The sequence below is a fragment of the Heliconius melpomene genome, chromosome 13 (genome assembly GCF_056956725.1).
Source record: "Heliconius melpomene rosina isolate 202511_hmr_F chromosome 13, ASM5695672v1, whole genome shotgun sequence".
NCBI lineage: Eukaryota > Metazoa > Arthropoda > Insecta > Lepidoptera > Nymphalidae > Heliconius > Heliconius melpomene.
The window spans coordinates 2,771,970-2,798,821 of NC_140401.1; the positions used below are offsets into that span (position 1 = coordinate 2,771,970).

At 30.9% G+C, this 26,852-nt stretch overlaps 4 protein-coding genes across 14 annotated transcripts in view; 1 reads left to right on the forward strand and 3 right to left on the reverse strand.

Moving 5' to 3' along the window:
- Window positions 1–18,094, reverse strand: part of stan (Protocadherin-like wing polarity protein stan) — a 144,096-nt gene extending 126,002 nt beyond the window's left edge. For 6 of the 9 annotated variants that reach the window (XR_014878630.1, XR_014878629.1, XM_085195932.1 and 3 more), the window contains exon 1: window positions 17,905–18,094. The gene's annotated coding sequence lies outside the window, so the exon portion shown is untranslated. The remainder of the gene's footprint in view (window positions 1–17,904) is intronic. The other 3 variants (XM_085195933.1, XM_085195931.1, XM_085195930.1) reach the window with 1 other exon arrangement.
- LOC146532460 (calcyphosin-like protein) overlaps window positions 1–26,852 on the forward strand; it is a 43,339-nt gene that overhangs the window by 10,207 nt on the left and 6,280 nt on the right. Inside the window, exons 1-2 of one of the 3 annotated variants that reach the window (XM_085195936.1) lie at window positions 20,554–20,590; window positions 25,504–25,584. In XM_085195936.1, coding sequence (XP_085052062.1) covers window positions 20,569–20,590; window positions 25,504–25,584 — 103 coding nt within the window. In that variant the 5' untranslated portion in view covers window positions 20,554–20,568. Of the gene's footprint in view, window positions 1–20,553; window positions 20,591–21,692; window positions 22,010–25,503; window positions 25,585–26,852 lie in introns of those variants that run through there. The other 2 variants (XM_085195938.1, XM_085195935.1) reach the window with 2 other exon arrangements.
- Window positions 7,798–17,015, reverse strand: LOC146532461 (uncharacterized). Its single transcript, XM_085196623.1, has one exon. The coding sequence runs from the start codon at window positions 16,921–16,923 to the stop codon at window positions 7,798–7,800; it is 9,126 nt and encodes a 3,041-aa protein (XP_085052749.1). The 5' UTR covers window positions 16,924–17,015.
- Window positions 18,872–20,290, reverse strand: LOC146532462 (18S rRNA aminocarboxypropyltransferase). Its single transcript, XM_085195939.1, has one exon. It carries the CDS (start codon window positions 20,143–20,145, stop codon window positions 19,414–19,416), a length of 732 nt encoding a protein of 243 aa, XP_085052065.1. The 5' UTR covers window positions 20,146–20,290; the 3' UTR covers window positions 18,872–19,413.

The window sequence follows — 26,852 nt, forward strand, 5'->3', positions numbered from 1 at the left end:
CGTTAGCTAATGTTTGAATAGTTTTTCACAAGCAATTACTGGCACGTGCAAGTTCAACAGGATCTTTAGTCACGCTGTCAACGTCAAAGCGATCTGGTGGGTAGACAGGCCACCATCTGTTCGCCACTACCATTTACAATTGAACATGGTGAAGCATTATACCTCATACGTTTTCTAACCAATAAATTCTAACATGATTTTCATAAACGTGCAGAAATTTCAAAGCTATTTCATTTCATAACTTTCCACGGAAGTTTTCGAACTAGCTAAAGTAGTTTGGCATACAAATTTTGTGTTTTTAACCTATTTTGCTTATAGCTTTCGATGTTAGTTAGAGGTTATGTTGAGCGTGTATAGAAATGAACTATAAATAAGTACTTTGATTTTCGGGATTAAATAAATTCAGTGGAATTATTTTTATGGATGTGTTAAGTACGCTTTAGAAATTAGCGTTTCAAGCATTTCACAAATAATAAAACGAAATTTACGAAGTAAGTTAGTGGTCATTTACTCCTTTCTACTATGTTCGCTTGTATAAATAAAATTAGGTACATATTAGATTGTAAAATTAAATTTTTGGCGCTCTCTAAAAGAGTTCAAGGAAATATTTAATACTTTAACAAAATATAGTAATCACGAGTGGAATTTGAACCGGCAAAATCTCCTTTAATTATACGACATATAGCTTTACAAAGCGTCAAGTATACTTATGCGTTAGTTCTATAGTAAAATAAATTAATGACATTGTATGGCTTCACATGAGTGAAGTGAGCTTTTATTTAGCTTGTTACTTTCAGTTTTTCCTCGGATGACAACTGAAATAAGTGTAGAATAAACCCACATAAACACGTCTAAATATTAAAAATAGTTTCTTAATTAAATACGTGTTAGGGGAACAAGATAATCTTTTCACGTCTATCTCTCTTTATTACGCAGTAAGTAGAGAAAATTTTAAATTAATTATGAAGTCACTTCGTTCTCCATTTTCCACTTATTTTATGTAAATATAAGTTAGTAAAATAATCCATGTATTCTGGTAGTTCATTTTATTTTGATAAGAAGTGGCTACAGATGCAATTATTCACCAAAATGCAATTATGCAATTTGTGTTAAATAATAAATTGCATTACCCGTATCAAGTTTTCATGCTTAGGTTAAATTTTATCCAATTTCTTTCATATTTATCCAACACGATTATTATTAAATTAAAATAGTTAAAAGAAGCCTTCTTGGCGACTTATTTAATTACAATTGACACTATTATTTTTCCGTCTAAATAACTAATCTACTTGCGACTCAAAAAGGTAGTTAAAACCACACTGAAGCGTAAATTCCTCTCCAACACTAATAAAAAGTGCAACAGCATAAAGAGAAATATAAAAGAAAAACAACTAAATCCAATTTGTGGGAATCGAGACCGTTGGCGCAAGTACCCACACCGCGAATGAATCACAAAATCGATGTTTGTAGCGTGTAAACAATCCTTAAGTGTAAGTTCAACGTGGTTGTCGTCTAAAGGTCATCTAAATACATATTTTGTAAAGCAATATACATATATATATATATTTCAAGGATGAAGGTTTTGGAGGTGTGGTGCTCTATAGCACTATTCAAAGCTCATTGTCATACTGTATCCCACAAACAGTTGGGTAGGCAGAGGGATCCTAGTGATAAGACACTCCGTTCCCCATATAACGATAAAAATCTTTTGAAAATATTCATAAACAACTAAATAAATTTCACTTATTCAGTTAAGTTAAGAAAATATATCCAAGTCCAAATATTAGATTTCGCATAAATTACCTCAAAATTAAATTATCCAATCGATATAGTCTGTAAACAACATTAGTCGACTAAAGTACTTTCACCGGCTAATGGTCACGTATTTCCCGATTAACATTTTAAGCGAGGAAATGAGTGAAATATGAAGACAGGTGTTATTAACGACTCTGTGTAGATAACAAATATAAAAGTGGTTTTTGGCAAGAGAATTACGCTACTTAAATAATTTAAGAAAATGTGAAAGTTATTGTAAGACCTTACATTTTATAAATTGCTCTCAAATCTGCGATCGGTTTTGAGTTGCCGTTTTCATTCATGATACATCATTAACCTTTAACTATGGACGTGATTTTTTTATAACACACATATGGACGTCGGGTCTGTCAGACCAGTGGATTTATTGGTCATATTCCGTCTGTTTTTTAAAGGAAGAAGACAATTTTATGTTTTAGTTTACATGAATAGCCTCAAATCAAACAAAATCAATATAAATAAAATCGCTTTTTATTAAAGTTTACGCATCACAACGATTTAAGTAACTTAAAGTCACAATTTCAGTCTTTGGCCACATGGGATGACTCTTAAGAAAATAATACTATAAAAAAAAGACAGATAATAAAATAAGTATTTTTTTAACAAAATATAAAGTCTAACAATTAAAAAAAATACAGAAATTAAATCTTATGGTATAAAATAAAAATTTTGACAACACCTCAAGATAAGGTATTATTGAACATCGATACACAATGGCTTTCAACATTGTAGGCTAACAGGACGATTGCAGTCAACATAAGTATGTGTTGTCTTTCTATATATCTTTTGGGGGCAAAGTGTACATGTTTTTCAAGAACCCAAAACTATTTTTTTAGCTTCATGTTCAATAAATGATAGATCAGATCGCGAAACGCGAGTCAAAGTCATTTTCAATTCTTAGAGTAGTTTAGTACACGAAACGCGTCTTTTTATTTGATAAAGTGCTATTTTCTTTATAAAATGTCGTCGTCCAATTCTTTTGTTTGATGTTGATTATAAAGTACCGATATTTTTGTCCCTGACGTGCTAGGTCGATCATTTTTTTCCATTTTTTCATAAAAACTAAAAAAATTGAATCTTTTTTAGGTAAATAATATTTATATTACTAAAATATATAACAAACAAAGCAAAATAATATATGATATATAACAATAAAAGCATTTGAATACAAATAATACAATTAAAATATTAAAGTATATTTTGTAATATTATAAAAATATATGGCTTTTTGAAATCATTCATGTATGGGAAACATGGACGTCGGGTCTGACAGACCCAGGCCGCGTTTAGAAAGTTAAATACTCACGTGTTTTGAACCCAGAGACACAACCACTGCTATCTACATTCATTTTGTCACTAATACGAAAGGTACTGGGAGACTCAGTGGCGGAGGTCACCGAGAAGTGGCCGATTTGTAGAATTCGTAGAACTGTCTGGTCTGTCAGACCCGACGTCCATACTTAAAGGTTAATGAATACGATGATGAGATGGGAACGGCATATCAAGATCAATCTTAGACTTGAGCGCGTGTTATAAATACAGGCCGAAATTTTGATTCATATAAATAACTTTATTTACAAGTTTACACATAAAATGACTATTAATTTCAACTTAGCAGGAATAGAACCGGCCCTTTTGCTCACTCTAAGCTTATGAGCTACGTGGCCTTCACACCAGATTGTGAGCATTTTTATATTTTAATCAATTTGTAAAGCACAAGGGAAAATAAAAAAAAATGCGATGCATATTTTTGTCTATAGTAATAAAACTTTAACACCCTATGTGGATCTACACGAAGTATAAAAGTTAACGTACGTACGTACAAGGCCATAATTTTCATGGAAGTCGTAAAAAGACGCGCTCCGCCATGTTGGCTGTTTTGGCGGGAACGCTTCAGAGTTATGTTTCTTTTGGGGAGGAAAGTTTTTGGTTGGCGTAAAACAAAATGCTTAAAAGCTCAACTCGTTAAGGGATAATTTTACTTAATGGTAGTCTAATTTTCAAGAATTATAGTCTATTTTTAATATTATTATTTTTTTTTACACGAATAGTGTTTAGAAACTGAATTGACGATTGGTGGACGCTATCAAATTGCAATATATCCCTTTTATTCCATTAAATAAAAATAAAGTTTGTTTTAAAATCTGACTGACACAAATATTTCGTCTCTCTAGTTTAGTTATACAGAACTTAATTAATTAAGTGAAAACTTAATTGAAGCGGAGAGAGATTGGAAAAATCCTTCACTATGTTCTCTCTACAAATTGCTATGACCATATCATTATTTATAATGAAATCTTTTTAAAAAATTATTTCAATTTAGTGATCCTGTTTAAATTAAAAAAACTTAAATATACTATACGTTCTACTAAAGCTAAATTTGGAGAAACGTATAGAAAATCTGAACAATATTTATAATCCGCTACTTCCATCCCAAAGCTCCAATTTGTAGAAACTAAGTAAATCTGGTAAGTTACACATCTACTTAGTGAAGTTATCGCATCAACGCCGTTTTGGGTAATATTAAATCTGGAACCTTACAGCTCGCATACAAATGTCGGTTTGTATTTCTTATCTTAAGCCTTTAGGAATTATATAAATGAAAATGGTTTTTGTTTCAATATATCTTATAGCTATATTGTTATTGTTAATCTTATTCAATTCGAACTACAAGAATAATATGTTAGCTTTATGTTAATATTGTAGTTGTAATTTAGTAATTTATTATTGTTAAAAGTAGATTTTTTTAAAAGCTTTTTGTTATTAACAACATTGCCAGCAAAATTACTTAAGCCATTCAACGATTACTCCTGAAGTACCAAATCTCTAGTGAGATTTAAACTTTGATTAAATTTTTTATCGCATCAAATCCATTTACTGGCAACGCGTGGAAGTGTCACTAATCAACCTCCCAGACTTCATTATAATAAGGATTGAGCCTCCATTAATATTCCCCGCAGAAATTATTCAAATGACATTTTCAAATATAGCGAAGTGATGGGGTGGACCGAGGACGTATTAGGCGAGAGTCATCTGACGTGCGACGTTATTGCTACACAAAACAATTCATGTTTAAATTATCTATGATGGACACGGAGAAGACTTTTAGTGACAAGTATTCTTCTTTTCTGTTGTTAGGACTACAACTTCAATTACTCGTTGAATAGAGAATGGAGGAAGAAGAATGTACCTATAAGAGAATACATGTTAAAAAGAGATCTAGTTAAAATTCTGCTTTAAGCTATAAAATAAAATAAAAACAATATTTGCAATAGATATATGCGTAACTGTAGGTAACTTGTGCTACGAAAATGAAATTGTAATATGGGTTGTGTTTTTTTTGTTAAGCTACGAGATTGGAATGTCTGTTTTGTATTCCCATGTTCTTTCAGACTTTCTTATTCTTCTATTAGTGTAGGTTAAATATTTGAGTTAAAATAACCAACAGAAACAACCCTCTGCTCCTCTAAAAACTTAAATAACAAAACTAAGTATAACAGTATAATTACACAATTTATATAAATAATTAAATTAATTGAAAGCAAAATTATAACAGAATTTCACTGTGAACGAACACAGCCATATTAATTGAGTTATAAGCCGTAGGTATAAATTCTTAACGCCGTACATTGCGCGCATGTCGGTAGTCGGTACATGGCATCTCGACCGCAAACGTTTTCAGTGTTTTTACTGTAAAATGGTATAAATTTTATATATAATTCGAGGATAATTGAATTTTGTCAATAAAACATTGCAAAAGGGATTTTCGCAATGAGATGTACGATTGTAACTAATTACGTTTCTTTTGTCGAAATAACATGGTTACGACAATTATTACTTTCAGAGTTACTTAATTAATATACTCACCTGTTCCTCCGGAATCTTTCTACTTAAAATGAGTTAAACAAATCTGTAAATAGATGGAATTTGGAGAATTGTTGTATGTAATTTCATTTTTCTGCCTACTTTTTAAAGTGAAGGAGATGCGTGAATTAAAAATAATCAAATATTCTTAAGTGTTATGGCAAAACGAACACCAATTCCGAGTCCCCCAAGTTTAACAAAGTGTTGTCATTCACTCATTTGAGTGAATCACGCCAACTTTCGTTAACTTTATAGGGGATATAAAAATACGAATACTTGAAAGATTTTTTAAATTAGTTTTATAATTAAACCATTATTGTTATAGATTATTTAATTTTGTACGATTTAAACTGAAATAAAATTAACACACGCTTAAATTTATTATAAAGTGACTTGATGTACACATAAAAACCGCTCACAACCCTGAGATCGATCTTAAGATGTCGTTGTTTTCATTCACAGATTAAAATTTATGAATGAAAATGACACCTCAAGATCGATTTCCGAGTTGGGAACGATTTATAAATTAATAAAGGTTTTAGTGTTAAATATAAATACATTTTGTACGTGGTTGTTGAATAAAAACTCTACTATTAAGTGATAATTATTAATAATAAATAATAATTAATCATGATTTTTCACTTTCCTCCAAAATTATATTAGATTTTTTTTATGTGTAAACATATACTTTTATTTTCAATATTTAGTTTGGAAAAATAAGATAACTAATAGTAGTGTGAATATTAATGTAAAATAGTGTAAATCCAGAATGTCACGCGTACACTGTTACTATATAGCGGGTACTGGCAATATGCAAATTTATACAAATCTGTGAATTTGTTGTGGGATCCGACGCCACGTGAATGAAATCTCTCATGTTCACTAACAGTTTACTTAATTGTGATTTAATTATAATAATATTTTGTATATAATATTACAGTAGGCTGTTGTATTATTTTCAAACATTTTCAAACGGTTTTGCCGTATATTTAACGGCAAAACATACAAATATCAATAAAATGGCAAATCATATATTTTATAAATAAGTAGGAACCTAAATAAAACAAATCTATTTCAAATAAAAAAATCCATTGAAATTCAAAACTATACAAACTATTCAATGTATTCCTGAACAACCCTAAAAGAGGACTGATAGGTCAAAAACAAAATTAGATGGGTCCAAAAAGCCCAGATCAATAGTGAATGCATGCGGTATGGTACGGTGTACTAAGGGTAGTACGTGCAAGGGTCCTCCCCTCTGAGTTATAAAGAGGGTGGCGGCTCCCTCTCACTTTTGAGGGTTTGGTCGATATACCTCTCTTTTGTTTTCGCACTTTCAACTTACTGTGTCTCGTTCCGACTTCATTTTTGGATAGCCAACTTTTTTCTTGGTCATACTAAATAATTAATGCTACTTTATTATGTGCCTAATTATTTATTCCCTATGAATACATTTATATATTTCTATTCTTCAAGATTTTTTATTATTATTTTGTTATTTATGCTTCAAATTTTTGCTGGAGAAAAGATTTCACGATTTTAAAAATATACACAAAAATTTCAATTTTCTTCAATTTCAATTAGGGGTAGTCTTTATAATTTCAAACACTAAATAATACGTTTAATACCTAGTTGGCCTATTCGGTATTATCTATATAATTATTTATAATTTTATTTTTTTGTAATAAACATATTTTTATTTACTTTGTAATATGTTTTATGAATATGCATGCATACTTTTTATATAAGGGTCACTTTAATAAATGTTCTACTATAATCCACCCCCGAAATTCCGTGGCTTCGGTCATTGAACCATAGGGTGCATTTTTATGATCAATGAACAATTGCATGATAAATACCATTTGTACCAAATATACCTAAATTTAAGACATTATATTTTTTACCATTTATTATTGAACTCAATTTGTATGAAATCACATTTGTAACCACACAGTAGTAGATATGTATCTATATACACTGTATACACTAAAAAAACAAATGATGTTAATATAACCAAATGGCTAATACCTTTCAAACTACTATCAAAACGTTCAATTAAATAAAATATAACAACAGATATCACTTTATTTCACATAATACAACATGATGAACATAGGTTTATCCTGTGCATAATAAACAACACGTCATTGCTCTACACAGTTCTGTGCATAAAATACAAGGGCTCCAAAAAACAACAGCCAGTAAAAACAACAACATATCTCTTAACTGTTTATATAACTGAATAATACTCAGAATGTGTGGATAAAGCCAAGGGCATTTATCGTAAAGGCATAAGAAGGGCTTCTTTCTAAGTGAGCTCATGTAAAGGCTGCATCCAAAATCGAGACGTTCACCGCGACGTACCTGCCTCTTCGGCTTCAAAATTCGCTTTTTAGGATCCTTGGAATTTATGTTCAATAAAAATTTGGTTATAGCGAAACTTTCTAGTAGACGTTTTAGTTTTTTCATTGTTTTCATAGCCAGACATCTAAGACGTACTCGTCTAATGGTACCCGCTACACCGCTGTCACTTATGGCGATATTTAGATTGCGTGCAATCAGCTCTGGATTCCGCTTCATATCTTTAAGACTACGAATGGCCTGTCTCGGATTGGACGCAACTCTGACAACTCCACGTAATATGTCCGAACAAGCGGTAATACCCAATTTACTAATGTCGATCAATGATTCAGCTAATAAAATTACATCACTTGATGTTTTATTAATTTGTTTCTCTCTTTCCTTGTCTATTTCTTTACGTTTACGTCTGCGAATCTCGTCTTCTTTACGTTGTTGCTTAAAACGTGCCTTGAGTTGTTTAGATACTTGTTTTTCTTTTTTGGATTTGAGTTTTTTAATTTCTTTATCTTCCAGTTCTTGGCAAAGACACGTTATTTGATCTGGGTCCGCTGGAATCCCTTTCATAACAGCAGATTCACGATTGCAAATTGGACTTCCACATACGCAAGGTTTCCAAAGACTTTTTTTATTTTGAGGTGGTAATACACTTTTAATCTTTTCCGCACATATTAAGCTTCCACAAACACATGGTTGAGGTTTATTATGTCTTTGCTTTGATGAAATATGTTTATTCTTTCTAGACATACATATACAGCATCGACAAGACTCCCCGTGTTTTTTACTTTTTGATTCTTTATGTTTTTTACCTACACTGAGACTTACAAAATTACCCATAACATCGTCTTTATTTATAATATTATAATTATCCGAATTTAATAACATTTCGAATGCAGGTTTGTGCGTATTTTGGTTGTCAGGAACTTTGCAAAAATTTTTACATCTAAAAATACGTTTTAATTTATCAATAGGCGATTCACTACGTTTACGATGTTTTCTTTTAGTGTCAGAATAATCACCCGCTCCTTTTCGTACCTCTTCTGTGTTTATTAATCTACCACAAGAACGGCAACGTTTCTTTACTCGAGATTTAGTGTGATTTGATTTGACATGTTTTTTAATTCTTTTCTTTCTGTCTAAAAAATCAACCTGTGATGTAACAAGAGAATCTAAAAAACGTACGTTCAGCCTGGGCGATGACAAGTTATTTCGGTTAATCTGTTCTTCCATTTTATTTTGGCAAAATAAACACAAAGCTTTCCCTGTCTTATCATCTTTAGTCTGTTCTCGAAAAAAATCACTTTTAGTATTGATTTGATTCGCATTTTTTTTAGTCCTTAGTGTAGAGCTTAAATTTTTGTCATCATCGTTAAATGTAGAATATTTTGCACTTAAAAATGGCTTATTTTCTTTTACTTTTTTTACAGGGCAACGCTTGTTTTGGCATAATTTTAAAGCATCTTCAATTGTTAGTTCTTTAGATTTATTAGCGGGTATACTATTTTTATAAAAACCAAAATCTTCAGTTACCTTCTCAATTGGATGAATATCATCTTTTTTGGTGCTTAATAAATGTAAACATTGACAAAAAAATTTTTTCATGTTGAAGACAGTTTTTTTATCTGTGTCGTGCTTTGGATACTTAACAATATTGATCCCTTTATGACTTTTTTTTCTGGTTAATCTCTTGTTTATAGCATTCTTGTTAACGTTATGATAACTTTCTATTTGTTGTTTATTAAGCAACGTTTTACTCTTAGATCTATTGAACTTTTTAGGCGTATAAGGAAGAATAGTTTCCATCTCATTACTGTTATCGTGTTCACAAGGCCCACAAAAAGAGCAGTTAAGTTGTTTATTAATTCTTTTTTTCTTTTTTGCTTTATTCTTTGACTGCGTCGCAACTGTCCTGATAGGAGCCATTGTTTGTTGTGCAACTTGCTTTGGTTGTCTCTGAATCGATACTCTTCTAACTTCGAGAACTTGCGGATAATGATGAATTCCTAATTTAGGTATATTTTTCTTTATAGACATTGACTTCTTGTCTTGTAATTCTGAAGTACAGAAACATCGCTTTAAAACCTTATTTACTTGCAAACCTTTAGTTATTGACTGCATTCTTTTCACTTGAGAAGTTCGACTACTAGAATAGCGTCGCTTACTAGAGGTGCCCCCCTCCCTCTTTTCCCTTGAAATATCATAATTGTGATCGATATTCATAAATTTTGTTTTGGGTGACCTTTGCTTAAAAAAATCTATTTGAAAACTGACATTTGAACCTATTTTTAAGGCTTGCTTATTAGAAGGTTTTTTAAATTCATTTGCTTCAATTGATCTTTTATTGGATTTAAGATTATTTTGTTTTGAAAACTTATTAATAAGATTTGTTTGAATATTTTTTTTATGTTTTTGAGTTTTCATACCATTACTTTTATCAGAACGTTGTCTTATTACCTGGGAAGTAGCATCTCGAGATTTTCTTTTACGTTCTTCATATTTTTCAGGTGAATTTAATATGTTTAAATTAGCAGGCGTGACATTTGACATAACGGACCTTTGTGATGGTTTTATTTTCATCAAATTATTTTTATGGTGTCGATATTTAAATGGCAATTTTTTAAGTCTTAACGTACAAAAACACCTTTTTAACGGAGAGTCTATTGATACGTTATGAAGATTTTCATGCTGTATATTGGATTGTAATGCATAATTGCGCATTAACTTAGTATTTGATGTTCGATTGATTTTATTAACATGTTTTTCTTTATCTAGAACCTTTTTAATGTGTGTGTCGGGTTTTTGCTCACGATTTTTAAAAAATTCTATGTTAAAACTAAATTCTGACCCTATACGACAAACGTTTTTGTTGATATCATTACTCTGAAAATTTTTAATATTTTGTTTCTCTTTTTGTTTCATTGAATTCGATATTTGTAGTTTAACAGATTTTCTTCTCATTGGTGTGGTTCCTCTTCGTTTAGAACGTAACATATTTTCTGTCTGTTGCTTGGACTCTTTCATATTACGTTCATTTATTCGTTTTATACATTCATACGGATCACACATTCCAGGTATGCAAACACCAGGTTCACATTCATAAGGTAGTAGTTTTTGCTGCTTGTTCAGTTTATTATAATAATTATTATCAGTATTGGAATAAGCCGTCTTAAGAGATTTTGTTATGGGTCTAGGTTTGGTTTTAAATTTGTCTAGTTTCAAAATGCAAAAACATTTCTTATAAAAAGATTTTAGATCTGAACTGTGTACTTCAGTGTTCATAGGCTTAGTACGCACCTGAGTAATAACAGGAGGAACAGAAGTTTGTTGAGGTTTCTGTATCTTGGTGATTGTTTTTGGTTTATATTTTATCTGTCGTAAACCTTTATCTGTCGTATCGCCTTTTAAAGCTGGTATATTTGTAGTTTTGTAAAATTGTATATCAAAACTAAATTTCGATCCTATTCTTACAACTTGCTTATTAGGTACGCTCGAAGCCAAAATTTCCTTTGTAGTTGCGCTAGGTGCAACTAAATTATTTTTAATGTGCACTTGATTAATTTTATTTCTTGACTTAGTATTTGGTCTAGTTGTTGTACTTGTAGTATACTTATGATATCGAGCAACCGTTCCCAAGTTCTTAGTTTGATATTCTCTTTTCTTTATTCTTTGTAAGCACTCAATAGGGTTACATTCTCCTGGGATGCAAGTTAGAGGTTCACATTCATATGGTAGTAAAATGGGTTTAATTTGTTTTCCCGTCTTATACAAATAGTTTTCTTTTCTTCGAGCTTGTATTATTTTATCACATTTATGTGGGTCACATTGATAGGGAATACATACACCAGGCTCGCATTCGTAAGGCAGTAAGGGGTCTGTAGTTAATGTATTATATTCGGTCATTATGCTCTTTGTTCTAGTCTTAATGTTCTCGTTTTTTTGTTTTAAACGGGGAGCTTTAAACCAACATAAACATTTTGTAAAAAAAGATGTATTTGGATGTTTTTTATAATTTAAACCGATATTCTTATCGTTACTTCGCTGAAGCTTTGCGGTGCAAAAGCAACGTTTTACAAAAGTAGATGTCATCGAGGAAGTTTTTTTAACAAAATTTTGCGCTTGAGATTTTTTGTGCTTTGGATATTGTAGTTTTAAACCTTTTAAAGGTTTTTCATGGACTCTAGTTGGCTTTACACTGTATTCTTGTTTCGCATTGTTTGAATGTGAAATATATTTTATATGGCGATTATCATTTAAAATTCGATCGTCAAGAGAAGAACCTTTAAAAAATTCTATATTAAAACTAAAATTTGATCCAATACGTACAGCTTGTTTTGATGGAATAATAGAATTAGATTCAACACCACCCAATCTTAACTTTTGTTGAGTTTTTGGAATATGGGCTTGATATGGGCTTCCTTGGGAACCTTTTGATTTATTTTTTGTAGTTAAACTATATACCGATTTATTTTTATTTAAAATTACAGGATCGACACCCAAATTTTTAACGTGCTTATATCTCTTATTCCTTCTCATTATATCCAAACATTGGTATGGATCACAGTTATCTGGATCGCATATATTTGGTTCGCATTCGTAAGGTTGGAGGCGATATGGCGCTGTAAATGCCTTATTTTTTTTTGTATTTTGACTTTTACTAACAGTTTTTACTTTATTAAAGTTTTGGTCATAAAAAAGAGTAGGCTTTTCATATTGTGTGTGTCCAAGTTTTTTGTACATCTTTCCTTTTTTATGTAGTTTCAAAGTGCAAAAACATCTATTTAACATAGGCAAGGTAGCAGACCCCTTATGTGCTCCACTAGTTAGTTGTGATTGTGATTGCATATTACGATAATTGCGTTCGTTCATTCTTGTTCCCAAAGTTTTGAATGGTCTTGATGACTCATTTTTAAGTTTTGGTGAGTACGGTGACATCAAAGTACGTTGATAAATGTTATTATTATTTGTTAACATTTTAGAATTCTTAAAAAACTCTATGTCAAAACTAAAATTAGAGCCAATACGGACGACACGGCTGTTGTTACGGTCAAGCAATTCCTTACGATTTTCTGATAAATTCTTTCTTAAGAGTAATTCTTTCCTAGTTTTCGTTGATTTACTTGCAAAAGGATAAGTATTACTAGAACCAGCATGCTTAACAATTTTACCAGTATTATTTTCTATCGATTTATATCTTTTATCTCTTTTCATAATCCACTTTATACATTCATACGGATCACATTGTCCTGGTTCGCATATTCCTGGTTCACATTCGTAAGGATGAATGTAATTCCTGCGATTTTTATTGGTAAATGTTGTATTGTACAGATTATTATGATTATATTTATTTTCTATATGTATATTCATTGTACAAAAACATTTTTTATAATATTGTGACAAATGGTTTTTATGCATTTTAGTTGATACTGGCGAAAATATAGATATTTCTTCTGCGTTTTCACTATTATTAAAATGGTGAATATCTTGACATTGGTTGGGAGTGTAGGATTTTCTAAGTGCGTGATAAGATTTTCTTGGAATTAGAGCCATGTTTTTATTTAAGCAGATCTGTTTTGAATTAATTTTTACAGATTCCAACATATGGACCGTAGATTGAAACATACGCAAAGATTTAATTGTTCCCTTGTTATACATTTTTTTGATGACACTTGATGACTCTTTTAATTGAAATGGATGAAGATTATTAACTGACATGATATTATTATTTTTAAAGACATAGTTTGTATGCATTTCATTATCATTATTTCTATTATAACTATAATGATGGCATGTTTTCTCAGTTAAGATTCTGTTTACTGTATAAACATTATTTCTTATTGCATTAGGGAAAAAATTATTCAATAAGTGCCGTTTATGTTTTTTCTGTAAGTTCAGTGTACAGAAACACCTCTTTATTAATGGGCGGATCATGGAAGATTTGTGATGGCTTCTAGGTTTTTCTATGTGTGTGTCATGAGTGGAAATATTCAATATTTCATTATTGATATTCTTATTTTTCAAAGCTTTTCTTTTAGGAGAATATTGTAACGAAGGTAGCGTTGTGGGTAATCTATTTTTTTTAAATTCAATATTAAAACTAAACGATGAACCTATATTTACTGATTGTTTTTCTCCCAAATCGTTGCTAATTTTTTCATCAAACTTTAGTCTTTTCACGTTTTGTAATTTTGCTCTTGTAAAGGTATTTTCATGTTTTGATCTTAATTTAGGTCGAACCTGAATAAATTTAGAAGATATTTCCGAATGGATTGTACTTGAACCTTCTTCTCTCAAATGTGGTTTAGTAATCGCACCGGCGTCTTTCAGTTGTACATGGCGTTGTTTTATTCTTTCTAAGCATAAATATGGATCACACTCTCCCGGAACGCACACAAAAGGTTCACATTCAAAAGGCTCTAATAACCTTATTCTCTTTTGGTCCATCTTAGTACCTCTGTTCATCATAAGAATATTGAAGTATGAATTTTCTGCCGTCGCAGTTGCCGTAGAGTGCATTTTTCTTATTTTTTTATATTTTTTATTTTTTAAGAAATTATTTTCTTGTAATTTTAATGTACAAAAACATTTTTTAAGATCATTTTTCAATCCGTGTTTTTTATAGTTCTTACGACTTTTCACCGCTCTTGATATATGATGACTAGAAGTTTCTTGGTTTTTTGACATCATTTTGTATTGTATTATTTGTTTTTTTTGAGCCTTTGTTTTATGCTTTGGTTTCATCGATACGCTATGATGAATTGTGGATTGTTCAGAAAGAGGGTACTTATTCTTATAGAATTCGATATTAAAGCTGAAAGAAGATCCAATACGGACGGCTTGGCGAGTAGCATCAATAATTGGTTTTTGAGGAGTTTTAGGTTTTTCTACATGTTTTTTAATATATTTTGGCTCTACTACTTGTTTTTTAACATTTTTAGGTCTTTTTGTATATGTAATAACTGACTGTACATAATTTGTTGTTGTAGGTAACCTTGATGTTAAACTAGAAGTCGACTTAGTTTTATTAGAACAAAAACATGTGACTGAGCGTTTTTTGACTTTTGCGTGTCTCATAGTCATAAGTTTTATGCAGTTAAATGGATCGCATTGATCAGGTATACAAATACCAGGATCACATACTCTTGGCAAAACCTGTTGACTCCTTTCCGCCTTTTTTACTTTTCTATAATTTTTTTTCCTATGTTCAGACTCTGAAAGTCCATCACCGACGTATTCGTTATATGCATCAGTTTGAGTATGCTTTAGCCTTTGTGAGTTTGTGCTATCAATTACCTTATTTTTAAAGATATTAGTTCTATTGCCTTTGAATGATAAAGTACAGAAACATCTCTTTAAATTAGTTCTCTTCTTCTTTGCCTTTTTTACGTTAACCGCACTCTGTGAGCCCCGATTACGACGCTTCCTATTTGAGTTTTTAATTTTTTTTGGTTTATATTGTCTATATTTTATTGGAAAAGATTGTTTACTCGAATGAGACCCTCTTGATTCTGGTGCAGGCATTTTGTCATTTGCTGCATTTATATTTTTATAAAATTCGATATTGAAAGAGAAAGAAGATCCAATACGAACAGCCTGTCTCGAATTTCTTTCTCTGATAGATTGATTATTTTCGACATTTCTCTTAATTTTTTTTTCTGCTTGCCTTTGTTTTTTAGGTCTAGTCTTTATGGTTATAGAATTACCAGAACTTGCAGCTCCTTCTAGTCGTTGACTTTGAATTTTCTTTGCTTTACCTACCATTTCTGTACGCTTATTCATTCCATTTTGAATATCAATATTCTTACGCAATTTTGGCTTATGTTTGCGTATTTCCTTCTGTCCAAGTTTTAGGTAGCATTCTTCTGGCTTACACGTATCTTCGATACAATCGGGTTCACATTCAAATTCTTTCATTATTTGTTTCCTCCTTAAATCGTCTTTAAATTTAATAAGGGAATCTTTTTTAATCTGTGACAGTAAGTCTTTTTCAGGACATTCACACTCCTTTTCTGGGTTGACTTTTTGATTATTGTGTTTTTTACTAGTTGTCTTTTCTATAGTTTGCTTCAATTTTTCTAAAGATTTTTTCACATTGATTTCTAATTTTTCTTGTATTTTTGTTTTGGAATCACTTAACTTTTTAACACCTTCCAAAAATGCGTCTGTCACAAGTTCTTTCTGACGTTTTATGTTTTTGTGCACTGTCGCCGATAAGCTTCGTTTAGGCTTTATATTTTCATCTGTCATTGATAAGTCGAATGGTGCAGGGAGTGGCGAAGATGGACGGTTTCTTTTAAATTTCGTCTTAGAATACTTCTTTAGCAAACCACTCAACTTAAACGTGCAAGTACAAGGATCCGATCGTATATGCTTAGTCTTAAATCTTACTCCTCTCTTTCCGCCATACACACCCCTCTCCGCTTTGTGGCGATCGCTAGACATACCAATATAAGGCTGCTTGCGCTTATATCTTTTTGGTAATTGATCATCGGTGTTAATTTTAGAAGAACAACTACAACAACTACAGCATTCACTTAAATTTTTTGAACTGAACGCATTTTCATCTCTCATATTAGCTAATTGTAATAATGCGCTCGAAGTTTTTGCTAGTAATCTATTCCTAGGCACAGGCTGTCTATTTCTTTTAGTACTAAGCGTACTATCAGAAACAATTTGGGCTCTTAAGTCATCGTACACCGCTTTAGTTCTTACTAATCTTTTCAGTAGCTTTTTCTCTCTGCGTGGAATATATTTGCCATAATAAAGGCGATCAATTCTAGATCCTCGGGCAAGTAAATTTCTTATTGATTGACGATCCGATTCACTTTTGAATATACATGAAGAACACGAACAGTTGGAGTCGTTATTTAATTTAGTAATAGACCCCATGCTGTTGCTTTTCCAACATAGACGTACATAACATACATAACACCAATAAATTACTTAAGTTTATTTGTACATGTTACTTGGATTTGTACACGCACAGGACATCTCAAAGAAATACACACCTACAAAATTAATCATGAATATTATTTTTAAGTAAATGCAAAGAGTAAAGTAGTAATTAATAACAACAGTTACAAAGAACAAACACAATACAAGTAATATTTAGGGCTTTATAAAAATATGAAATCGCAATCAACGAATGAATTAAGTCGAATGAATTGAATGAGCGGCGGAACTCAACGTTGCGCTTGTCTGGACACGAGAACGAAGAAATGTAAATATAAATTTCAACAAATATAAAATTTCTTCGAGTGGAGATCGAACCCAACACACTTTGTGCCACTGCGCCAGGACTGGCCTCATCAACAAATTTTATACCAACGAATTTATGAAAAAAATATGATTTTAGAATCTAGTGTACTTAAAAAAATGTAGCGTTTAAAATAATCTTGCTTCTTACCAAACAATAACAATACAAGACAAATCCACATACATATTAGGTCTTAAATAAGTTAATATCTTTCATTGTCAGCTATAAAATGTTAAACATTTTATACCTAAATCGTCAAAAATCGACGAAATTACAAAAAATTTACAAATAAAAATACTATAATAGTGTTAATAAAGCATCTCAAACTATTATCTAAGCTTTAAAAAAACAATGACATGTTTAGCTGCCAGTAGTAGTTAAGTCTTTTTTTTATTTAAATGATTATTATTTTTATTGCTTACTATTTTTTAGATATTAATGTCTAAAAAAATATTTTTTATTGTTTTAAAATTTCAATTTATTTTTAAAAATAAATCTATATTTTTTTCAACGCATCTGGAAAGTAAAATATATTTATTCATCTCGGAGGTTAGTGACTTGAGAGTGAGACACCTGCGTGACAGGTTGCACAAAAGTTAAGTCTCGAAACTTACCTTATAAGTTTAAAAGTTCTATCCGTAAAGTTACTTTCCAATGAGAGAACATACACAAAAAGCACAACACTATTATTTCACAGTAACCGCACGTAAGTAAGTTAAAAGTAAGTCATAAATTAGTTTTATCGCGAGTTCAGAACAAAACTCCGTGCGTGACGAAACAACTCCCACACTCCAGCATTCATAGGAAACTAAAATAACGGACGGAAGCGGCAAGCGAAGCAGTTAAGCACGTTGCATTCGTGAAGTCATTTCAAAACAAAGTCATAGTAGCGCCATCTATGATTTGGAAGATAAACTAAATGACTCCTTTAAAGCTTTCCATAGATGCGGTAGCGCTGCCATCTTTTCAATTAATAAATATCGTGAGAACTAAAATGAGCAATTTAGTCATTGTACTTATAGATGGCAGCAAAAGAATTATATTAAAACTATGACTGCAAACGTGACGGCTGTGAGTAAATGTGTTCTGTGGCTGTGAGTTTGATCCCACTCAACACGCAATGTCTAAATTTCTTAATATAAGGTTCAAGATATAAAAAATAAATAGCAAATAATAGAAATCAAGGTTATTAATTGGCTCTTTATATGCTTTTATTATATAAAACCAATAATTTTTACATTTTTAAATGTAAATTAATGTAAAAAATATATTTTAAAAATAAATATATCTTTTACATTAATTTATATTTAAAAATATAAAAAAATAAAAGCATACTCTTCCAATGTTAGAATAAGGGTCCAGGCTGTTAGTGGCTACTGTCTCTGGAAACATACTGATATATGCCGTCTCAAGTAATACTGCCTTCTGCATCTGGTTCTTAATCCAATAGATAAGTGATAACCTTTTAAGATGTTATTCAGGCTTTCTGCTTTTAAGCGATTAACTAAAACCACTTTGAGCTAATGGCACAACGATTTGTAATTATTAATTTCTTGTATGAATAAATTAATTAAAATTTCGTATATTTAAAGATTTATTTACATTTCACACATAGTAAGTTACTGTTAAAGAAAAAAAATTTTTTTTTATGAACATGCATAAATATATTTCTTTTTACAGGCAATTACATAAATTGATTAACACCACTTTTTGAAAACAAAATTTGATGCTACTTTTATTAAGTCTGATGGAAATTATTGCAATAATACTATTTAAATGCAATAGCAAATGTTAAACAATAATGATGTTTTTTTATATCATCTTTTCTGAATAAAAATAAAATAAATCAGTCCATCACATTCTAATGGCCGTTGAACCAAGTGCTTATAAAGTCAAATAAGTTTTTTTGCTTTGCATTGCATTCCTAAGTGTTGGCAGAGGGAATTTTGTGTTAATTTTACATTATACTGTACAGTATTTTTTGAAGAAAGTTTCATCTTTATATAAATGTTCTTCAATTTTTTTTAAATTATGTGTAGGAATTCTAAAATGCAATAGAGATAACTCCATTATATTTCTCTCTTTTCTGTTTCAAGGAGATAATCAATTTGTTGTTAATATTTTTACTGACTTTTTTCACTTTCAGTGTCAGAATCACTTGACGGCCACATCTTTCTTGTATCGGTTTCTTTACTTGCATTCTCCAAATATTTATTTTGCGCTTCGAGTACACTTTTACTGTCTGTACATTTTGCATACATATCCAAAGCTTCAGAATTTAATTCTAGGAACGAATGTCCCCAAGAAAACTTTGATAGATAAAAAGTTGCTTCCCTTTTATGCCCTGTAATGAACATTGCTGCTGCTAAAGCTTCAACGCAACTTAATTGATATGGTTTTCCATAATTAATAGGATTAGCAGCAACAAGAAATGGTAAAAGCCTTGGATGTGGAGATTTCATTCTACCAAAAGGAGTTTCATCAATTTTAGCCCATGAACAGTCTATTACTGCTAATCCATACTGCTCTATAATGTCTTTGTCATTTGGACTAACACATTGTGTCCCTACAGGAGATAAAACTAGGCCTTGAAATTTTTGTCCAAGTTTTAAATTCTTCATAAGGTTATGTCGCAATAGTTTACGACCGGAACATTTTTTTGGATCGCAATGGTTTAAGTCCCACATGCTTACTGCAAATGTCGCTTCGACTCCTTCGTCCTCAGAATCATCTGTCCCATCATCACTGCTATCTGAAGATTGTATACTTAAATCGTTTAGTCTTTCTGCATAGTTTCTTTGAACATGTTGATTAGACCGTTTTCCACGGGTTGCTCCTTTTTTACCAGGCGCCATTATATCTGAGAAAAATATTTAATTGTTCTTTTTAGGTGAGCAGAGAATAAATATTATAAATTTGTGTATAGTAAAAAACAGCTAAGTTTGTTTTGAATTGCACTGAAACTCAGCACATATTATTGACTTTGACAGTGACAGCTACCAAATCTAATAAATCTCAATTCTTAAGTTGACTATACTGGCTACGTTCTGAAATTTTATTACTTTCAAACATGAAATAAATAGACCTTCATTTGAATCTTTTTAGTTTATTACAAATAAAATAAAACAAATAACAGGTAAAAAGAAAACAGTTTATCTGACATTTATTTGTCAGTTTTTTATACATTACTTCGAATAGTAAAAAATTGAAAACCACATTTGTAATTTTTTATTTTGGAGATTACGAATAACTTCAAAATTGATTTTACTCGGGGCAGGATGAGCAGCGCCTCAATGGCGGGTGAGTTTGAAAATATAAAATATAACAATAAAAAATATATTATGTATATTTAAAGGATTTAATATATTGGGAATATGTAGCTTTCATTGTCTTCTTTCGTTATTTGCTTGAAGATATATTTTATCACATATATGTAAGTTGTTTAAAATTCTAACATAGACTATAATAATTGGAGTAAGTAGGTACATTCGAAGTGTGCCTGTCTCGTGACTCATTATAATTAGTTATGCCGTAATAATACAACAATAATGAAACCTAAGTTGATATATAGAATCACGTTTATTCTATGTCATTAGTTATTCAAGGACATATTGTAGTTTTTTTTATATTAGGGGTAAGTTTTTTTATTTCTTATAAAATATTTAATCATAGGATTTAAAAAAAATATTATACTCATATGACTGACCGTTGCAGCGCGGGGGCACCAGCGTTTGACTGTAACACGACGTTTTGGGTTCGATCCACACTCAGGGGAATGAATTATTATTTATTAATATTTTAATTTCTGCGCTCAGGCAGTAGGCACCAAGGCTAAAGCTTGGCGGTGAGCTGCCCCATTCTACACGCACTGCCTTGACGGATAGTGAGGAACAGAGCGTTTTAATATTGAGTTCCCTCTGCCTATCTTGCTATATGCACGATACAGCGTCGTTGATTTTTTTTATACTCGTATGAAATTTCTTCTTCATATGAAATGAGTTCTTTATCATTAAAATTCTTATTATGTTCATTAATTTGGGAAACTCATACAACTGTTTTTTTAGTAATTATATTTATGTAGGTACATGTACGTAATATTATATTTAACACAAAAGTATATAATTTAAAATATTTAAGATATTTTCAGAGGCAAAAAGTCTCGCTGTGGAGCACAACTTCAAAGTATTTCTTAACGTTAATATAATATACGGAAGATTAAATATTTATAATATTCTTCTTAATTATTTTAATTAACGTATACTTAGATGATTGCTAACGCGTGAAGTAAGTTTCTAGATTAAATTTTGAGGAAATCTTATTCGATTCTAAAAGAGAGCAAGGTTGGTTTATCCCCGCCATTGTGTCATAATGCTCTAGCAGTAAAACCAACGCATTGCAGTGTATAAAGTGAGGCTGTGTCTTTTAAAGCAAATAACTATTTAAATAAATTATCTTATTCTATCTTTATTTCACAAGCTTTATTAGTAGATACATACATATCAATTACGCTATCTCACGCTCTATCAAATTTCTATAGAAATTAAAATAACTGTAATTTACAAAACAATACAACGATAGCCGGTACATAATTTAAGTGAACCGATCGATGTTCCGTGTTTGACAATTGTGAACCATCATTAATGACTCAGGAGTGAGCACCGGCAGGCGGCTTCTCGTATTTGCAAATACGTTATAAAAATTAACTAATAATAATAAACGGTAAGTCCGTCAGGGTTTGTTAACTTCGTATGTGTGCTTAAAATTTTTCTAGTAAATTAGTAATTAAATATTAACTATTATTAACTTATTTGAAGATTTGCAGTGATTGTTAACTTGCCTAATTTCTTTGTTAATGCTATTTTTTTAACTGTATGGTTAGGTAACGTACCTATAAAATTAAGTAATATATAACTATGTTCTGTTTTGTGTATTTGCGTGTTATCTAAGCTAAAAAGCTTTATTTTCTTCCTAGCAATTCCGTTGGTAATGTGTATACATAAAATAACTAAATAATAGTTCTCTCTCTAAATCTATCTCTAGACTAGAGGCTGACATAGTGCTATGGGACAACGTTTGGTTGTAATCGCCATGACTGTGGGTTCGATTCTTACTTGAAAAAGCGGTTATATTTCAATTATTTTCCTTTTTGCATTCTGTTTAGACAAAGCGCGGAGTTGTGTTCCGCCACTAAACTCGCAAAGTCAAGAAAATTGAGTGATGGATTATCTTAATACTAGGTTCCCTCTGCTTACCCAGAGGAAAGGGTAAAGCTGCTTTTTTCTCCAGACTAAAAGATCAGCCAATTTTAATGTTTAATTTTTTAACATACCAAATTAATTTTTGCAGCGTTGATTCATGTTTGGGGGAAGGTTAACTCTAAAATTCTATTAATTATTTTGCTTCTATTTATTTTATTTGCAGTATTTTTTGGATACATATTTCAATTCTATAGGTATTCTATACTTACATCATATTTATTTTTAATAAGTCCTTAATTGAATTCATACTCTAGATTTTCTACGGTCAAAATTAAGATAAGTTATTCTGTTAGAGACCAACGCGCATGCACTATCTGCAAAATTTTATGTAACATTGTTACATACTCGTATACGACATTTACAGCTTCCTGAAATCGTTTTTATATTCGTAATGAAATTTAAGAGTATAGTTATTAAGAATACTAAATGATCCAATTAATGACTATCGTAGTGCTGTGGCACAGCGTGTTAAACGCCAAACGCCAAACGGTTGTGGGTTCGATTCTCGCTCGGGGAAATAAATTATTTAATATTTTCCTTTCCACGCTTCGGTTACAAGATAAAGTGTGGCGTTGATGTCCGCCACTTAACGCGAAAATGTTCTAAAATCGGCGGAAAGTGAGAAACGGAGTGTATTAACACTAGGTTCGCTTTGTATATCCTGTTATATGAATGTTACAGTGTGTATCTTAAAACATATTTTCGATATCCTTGTGAAATAGACATCCTATAGTCATTTACATGTAAATATTTAATTCAAGCGTGAACAATCAACCAATATGGTTTATGGCGTGGGCTTGGCCTGAGTCATGTGGACCGTGACTGGTGTCTCCAATCATCAATTGAAACAATGGATCTTTTATCTTTACCAACTGCTAGATTCTATCTGCCGTTGCTGCATTTGGTTGATTGCTAATCTTTATTGAGGGCAGTTTGTTTTTATTTTTCAATTGAAATATATTTTGTTTTATTGCAATGTAGAGTTATTACTTACAGATTAAAATATATTGGAGGCCGTCATGGCGTAGTGGCACTATGGTGTGACTGAAACGCGACGGTTTTGGGTTCGATCCCCACTCGAGGAAGTGAAATATTTATTTACGTTTATATTTCCATTTCTTCGCTCTGGTGTCGAGCAAAGGCGTTGAGTTCTGTCAATCAACACGGAATGCCTCCAGAATTTGGCAGAAAGTGGGGAACGGGGTGTCTTAACAATAAGTTCCCTCTGCCTACCCTGCTGTGTGCGAGATACAGCGTGAAGCTGTTTGATTATTATTGAAATATATTTTTCTCGTTTCCTTTAGCTTTCCGTCGCGTTTAGGTGTAAAAACGATGACGGCTTATTATACCGCATATTATTGTACTTCTGCTACCGTTTTCACAGAGTAAATTCTTGTATTTATGAACTATAATTACGTGGGTTTGGTCTCTTTGGTCTTAATAATTATGCTGCCCTTTAGTAATTTAATAGTGAAGTTATAATTTTGTATGTCTTTTGTAATGGTGCTAACTCACCCAATAACAGATTCGAATCTGTGTTGCCGAATAGGTAATGTTTTATACGTGCGGGAGCGTAGAGTATATTATTATGACAACTCAATCGATGGCTAATAGCTCATACGTAGCCAGCCGTATTAATCTATTTTATAATTCAAAACAATCGCCATAAAAGTTTTATAGGTCACATATTTATATTGATTTCTTACTAAGTAGGTATATTAAGTATGCTTTTTGTATTTTTAATATACCTTAAAAATATATTTAAGTTTTATTTTATTTTATAGATATGGTCGATTTTCTTTTTTTTTCGTGTAGATTTCATTGCGAATCGAATTACGCCTGACTGTAAATTTGAAGTTTGTGGGTTCGATTGCCAATCGAGGTATTTAATTGTTTCCATTTCTTCGCTCTAATAATCGCCACCCATCATAAAATGTCTCAAAAATTCGGTGGTAAGTGGGGAATGGAGAGAAGATTCCCAACATTACCTTGTTATTTTCAGAATACGGCGTTTTTCTTCTACATTTCTAAACAAATACTTCGTTTTATAATTTTGGTATTACAAAGGTAACTCTTGCCGTATCCTAGCTAAGTTTGAATATATACTTCTTCCTGGGTCCTAAGCCGAGTTGCATAACTCCTTAGATCGTAATACAAAGACTTATGTAACTCCATTTTGGACTTCATCCAAATATATCATGGATGTTTCTTAAATGTGCTGAGCCATTGCCTCAAAAGGATAGTTCTTGAAAGGTGGTGTTTCTGAGGTGTGTGGCCGGTATCACACACTTTTCCAGATTTTTGGTGATATAACGTGAACTGTGTTGTAGAGTATTAATTTACCTAATAATAAAAGGCATTTAAAGATATAATTTTAGGTAAAAAATTTGTTATGTTATACGTACATACAGTTAATGAAAATTCCCAAGAGCTGTAACATATTTACTTCTTTACTTTTCATAATTAGTTTAACTTTAATTTCCCTCGACGTTTATTTAGAATTAGGTTAACTAGCAACATAAACGACTGCGTAGTGCCCACTATTTACATGAAATTTGATAATTAAGTAGTTAAGTAAAAAAATATATAAATGTAAATGAATTCTTCACTAACTTTAAGATATAGGTATAAACTATATTCTGGTAGGAATTAAAAATAACAAATATTGGTAAACTATTGGTAAATAAAAACTAAAAAATTAAAAATGTTCATAAAAACTCTTTTAAAAATCTCCCAAATATATAGCATATCGTGGGAAAATATAAAAAATATCTGTAATACAAAAATGGTTAATACTTAAAGTACCTAATTTCCGTTTACAATTCGACCATTTATTTTCGTTCGACCATATTTTTTACTATAATTAACAAAATATATATTCAATTTTAATTTACCTAAGTATTTCATATTTATAAACTCTATATTAACATTAACTAACAATATTTTTGTTCACAGCCTGCTTTAATTACGGCGACGCGCCTAACATCAACAAAGGCGATAAGAAGGACAACAACTTGAATATAATGGACGTTGGACGTAAGTATCTAACCGTATAAGTATATTTTAATTGTTCACATTTCATATTTTAACCTTTTACAGTTGAAGGAATAAGTTCAGAAATTTAAAGAGAAATTTAAAATGTTCTTTATGGCTAAACATAACTACTATTTTGGATATTCTTTCTGCTAGTTTCATATCTTTATCTAAATGTAGGCTAAAATTAATTTTTGGACAATGGCTTACATCTCATAAAAACGCTATATAAAAAAATAGACGACTGAGGACTTAATGCCTTAATTGTTATTATAGTTATTGCTCTGTGAGATATCCTCTGATTGTAAACACGATGATTGCGGGTTCGATTTCCCACATATTTAAATTATTTTATTTAATAGAGTTCCACTAGTCATCAATTCATCTTGAATTAAAAGATTAAAAGTAGATAAAGTAATACAAATGAAAATTATCTAAATACATTGTATTTAAAATGTCTCATCCAATTACTATAGAGTACAGATAGAGTTGAAGGATAAAGGTTGGCTTTAAAAATCAATACTTCCGGTAGAGTACAATTTTAAATGCGCTACGAACTTCTGTGTCCGTGTTGCATAAATTAGAAATACCGTTTTACGTGTGTAAAATTATTGTTTAGATATGTAAGTAGAGGTGGAATGCGGGTAAACGCGGGAATTGAGACCTAGAATTATTTGTTTAAATTTAAAGTAAGTTTGTACGTACTGCCTACTAGTTCCGTTTCCGGGTGGAAAGCGGAGAATGGAGTGATTTTGCACTAAGTTGTTATCTAACTCTCTGCTGAATTGTAGTAATACATATAGAAATGTGTATGTATAGTGGCGATTTCGTTAATTGCAATGCAATTCTACATAGGTATAATATCTCCATATTAAATTTAGTCGAAATATTTTTAGTAACAAAAGTTATAATTTTTAATTAATTTAAGTAAACATTTAAATGTATATAATGTACTTTCTAATAATATAACATTACATATTTAATATTGATAAAGTCATATCGATTTTAAAGCTTTGTAATTGACCTAGAAAACCAGTCTATTTCGTGTTTCTAGTTCTACCAATTAAGGTCCATATGTTAGGCTCTCACGAGGAATTTTACTGCTTATATTCCCATTTCTCATTAATATACTATTATTTCTTAAGTAATAATATTAAATAAGTAATAATATTAAGTAAATTACTTAATAATATTTGGTCGCTATATTAAATGTTAACAGTTTGTTAGTGTTGACGCTATCATATTACCCTTGCATGTCGATAATTATATTC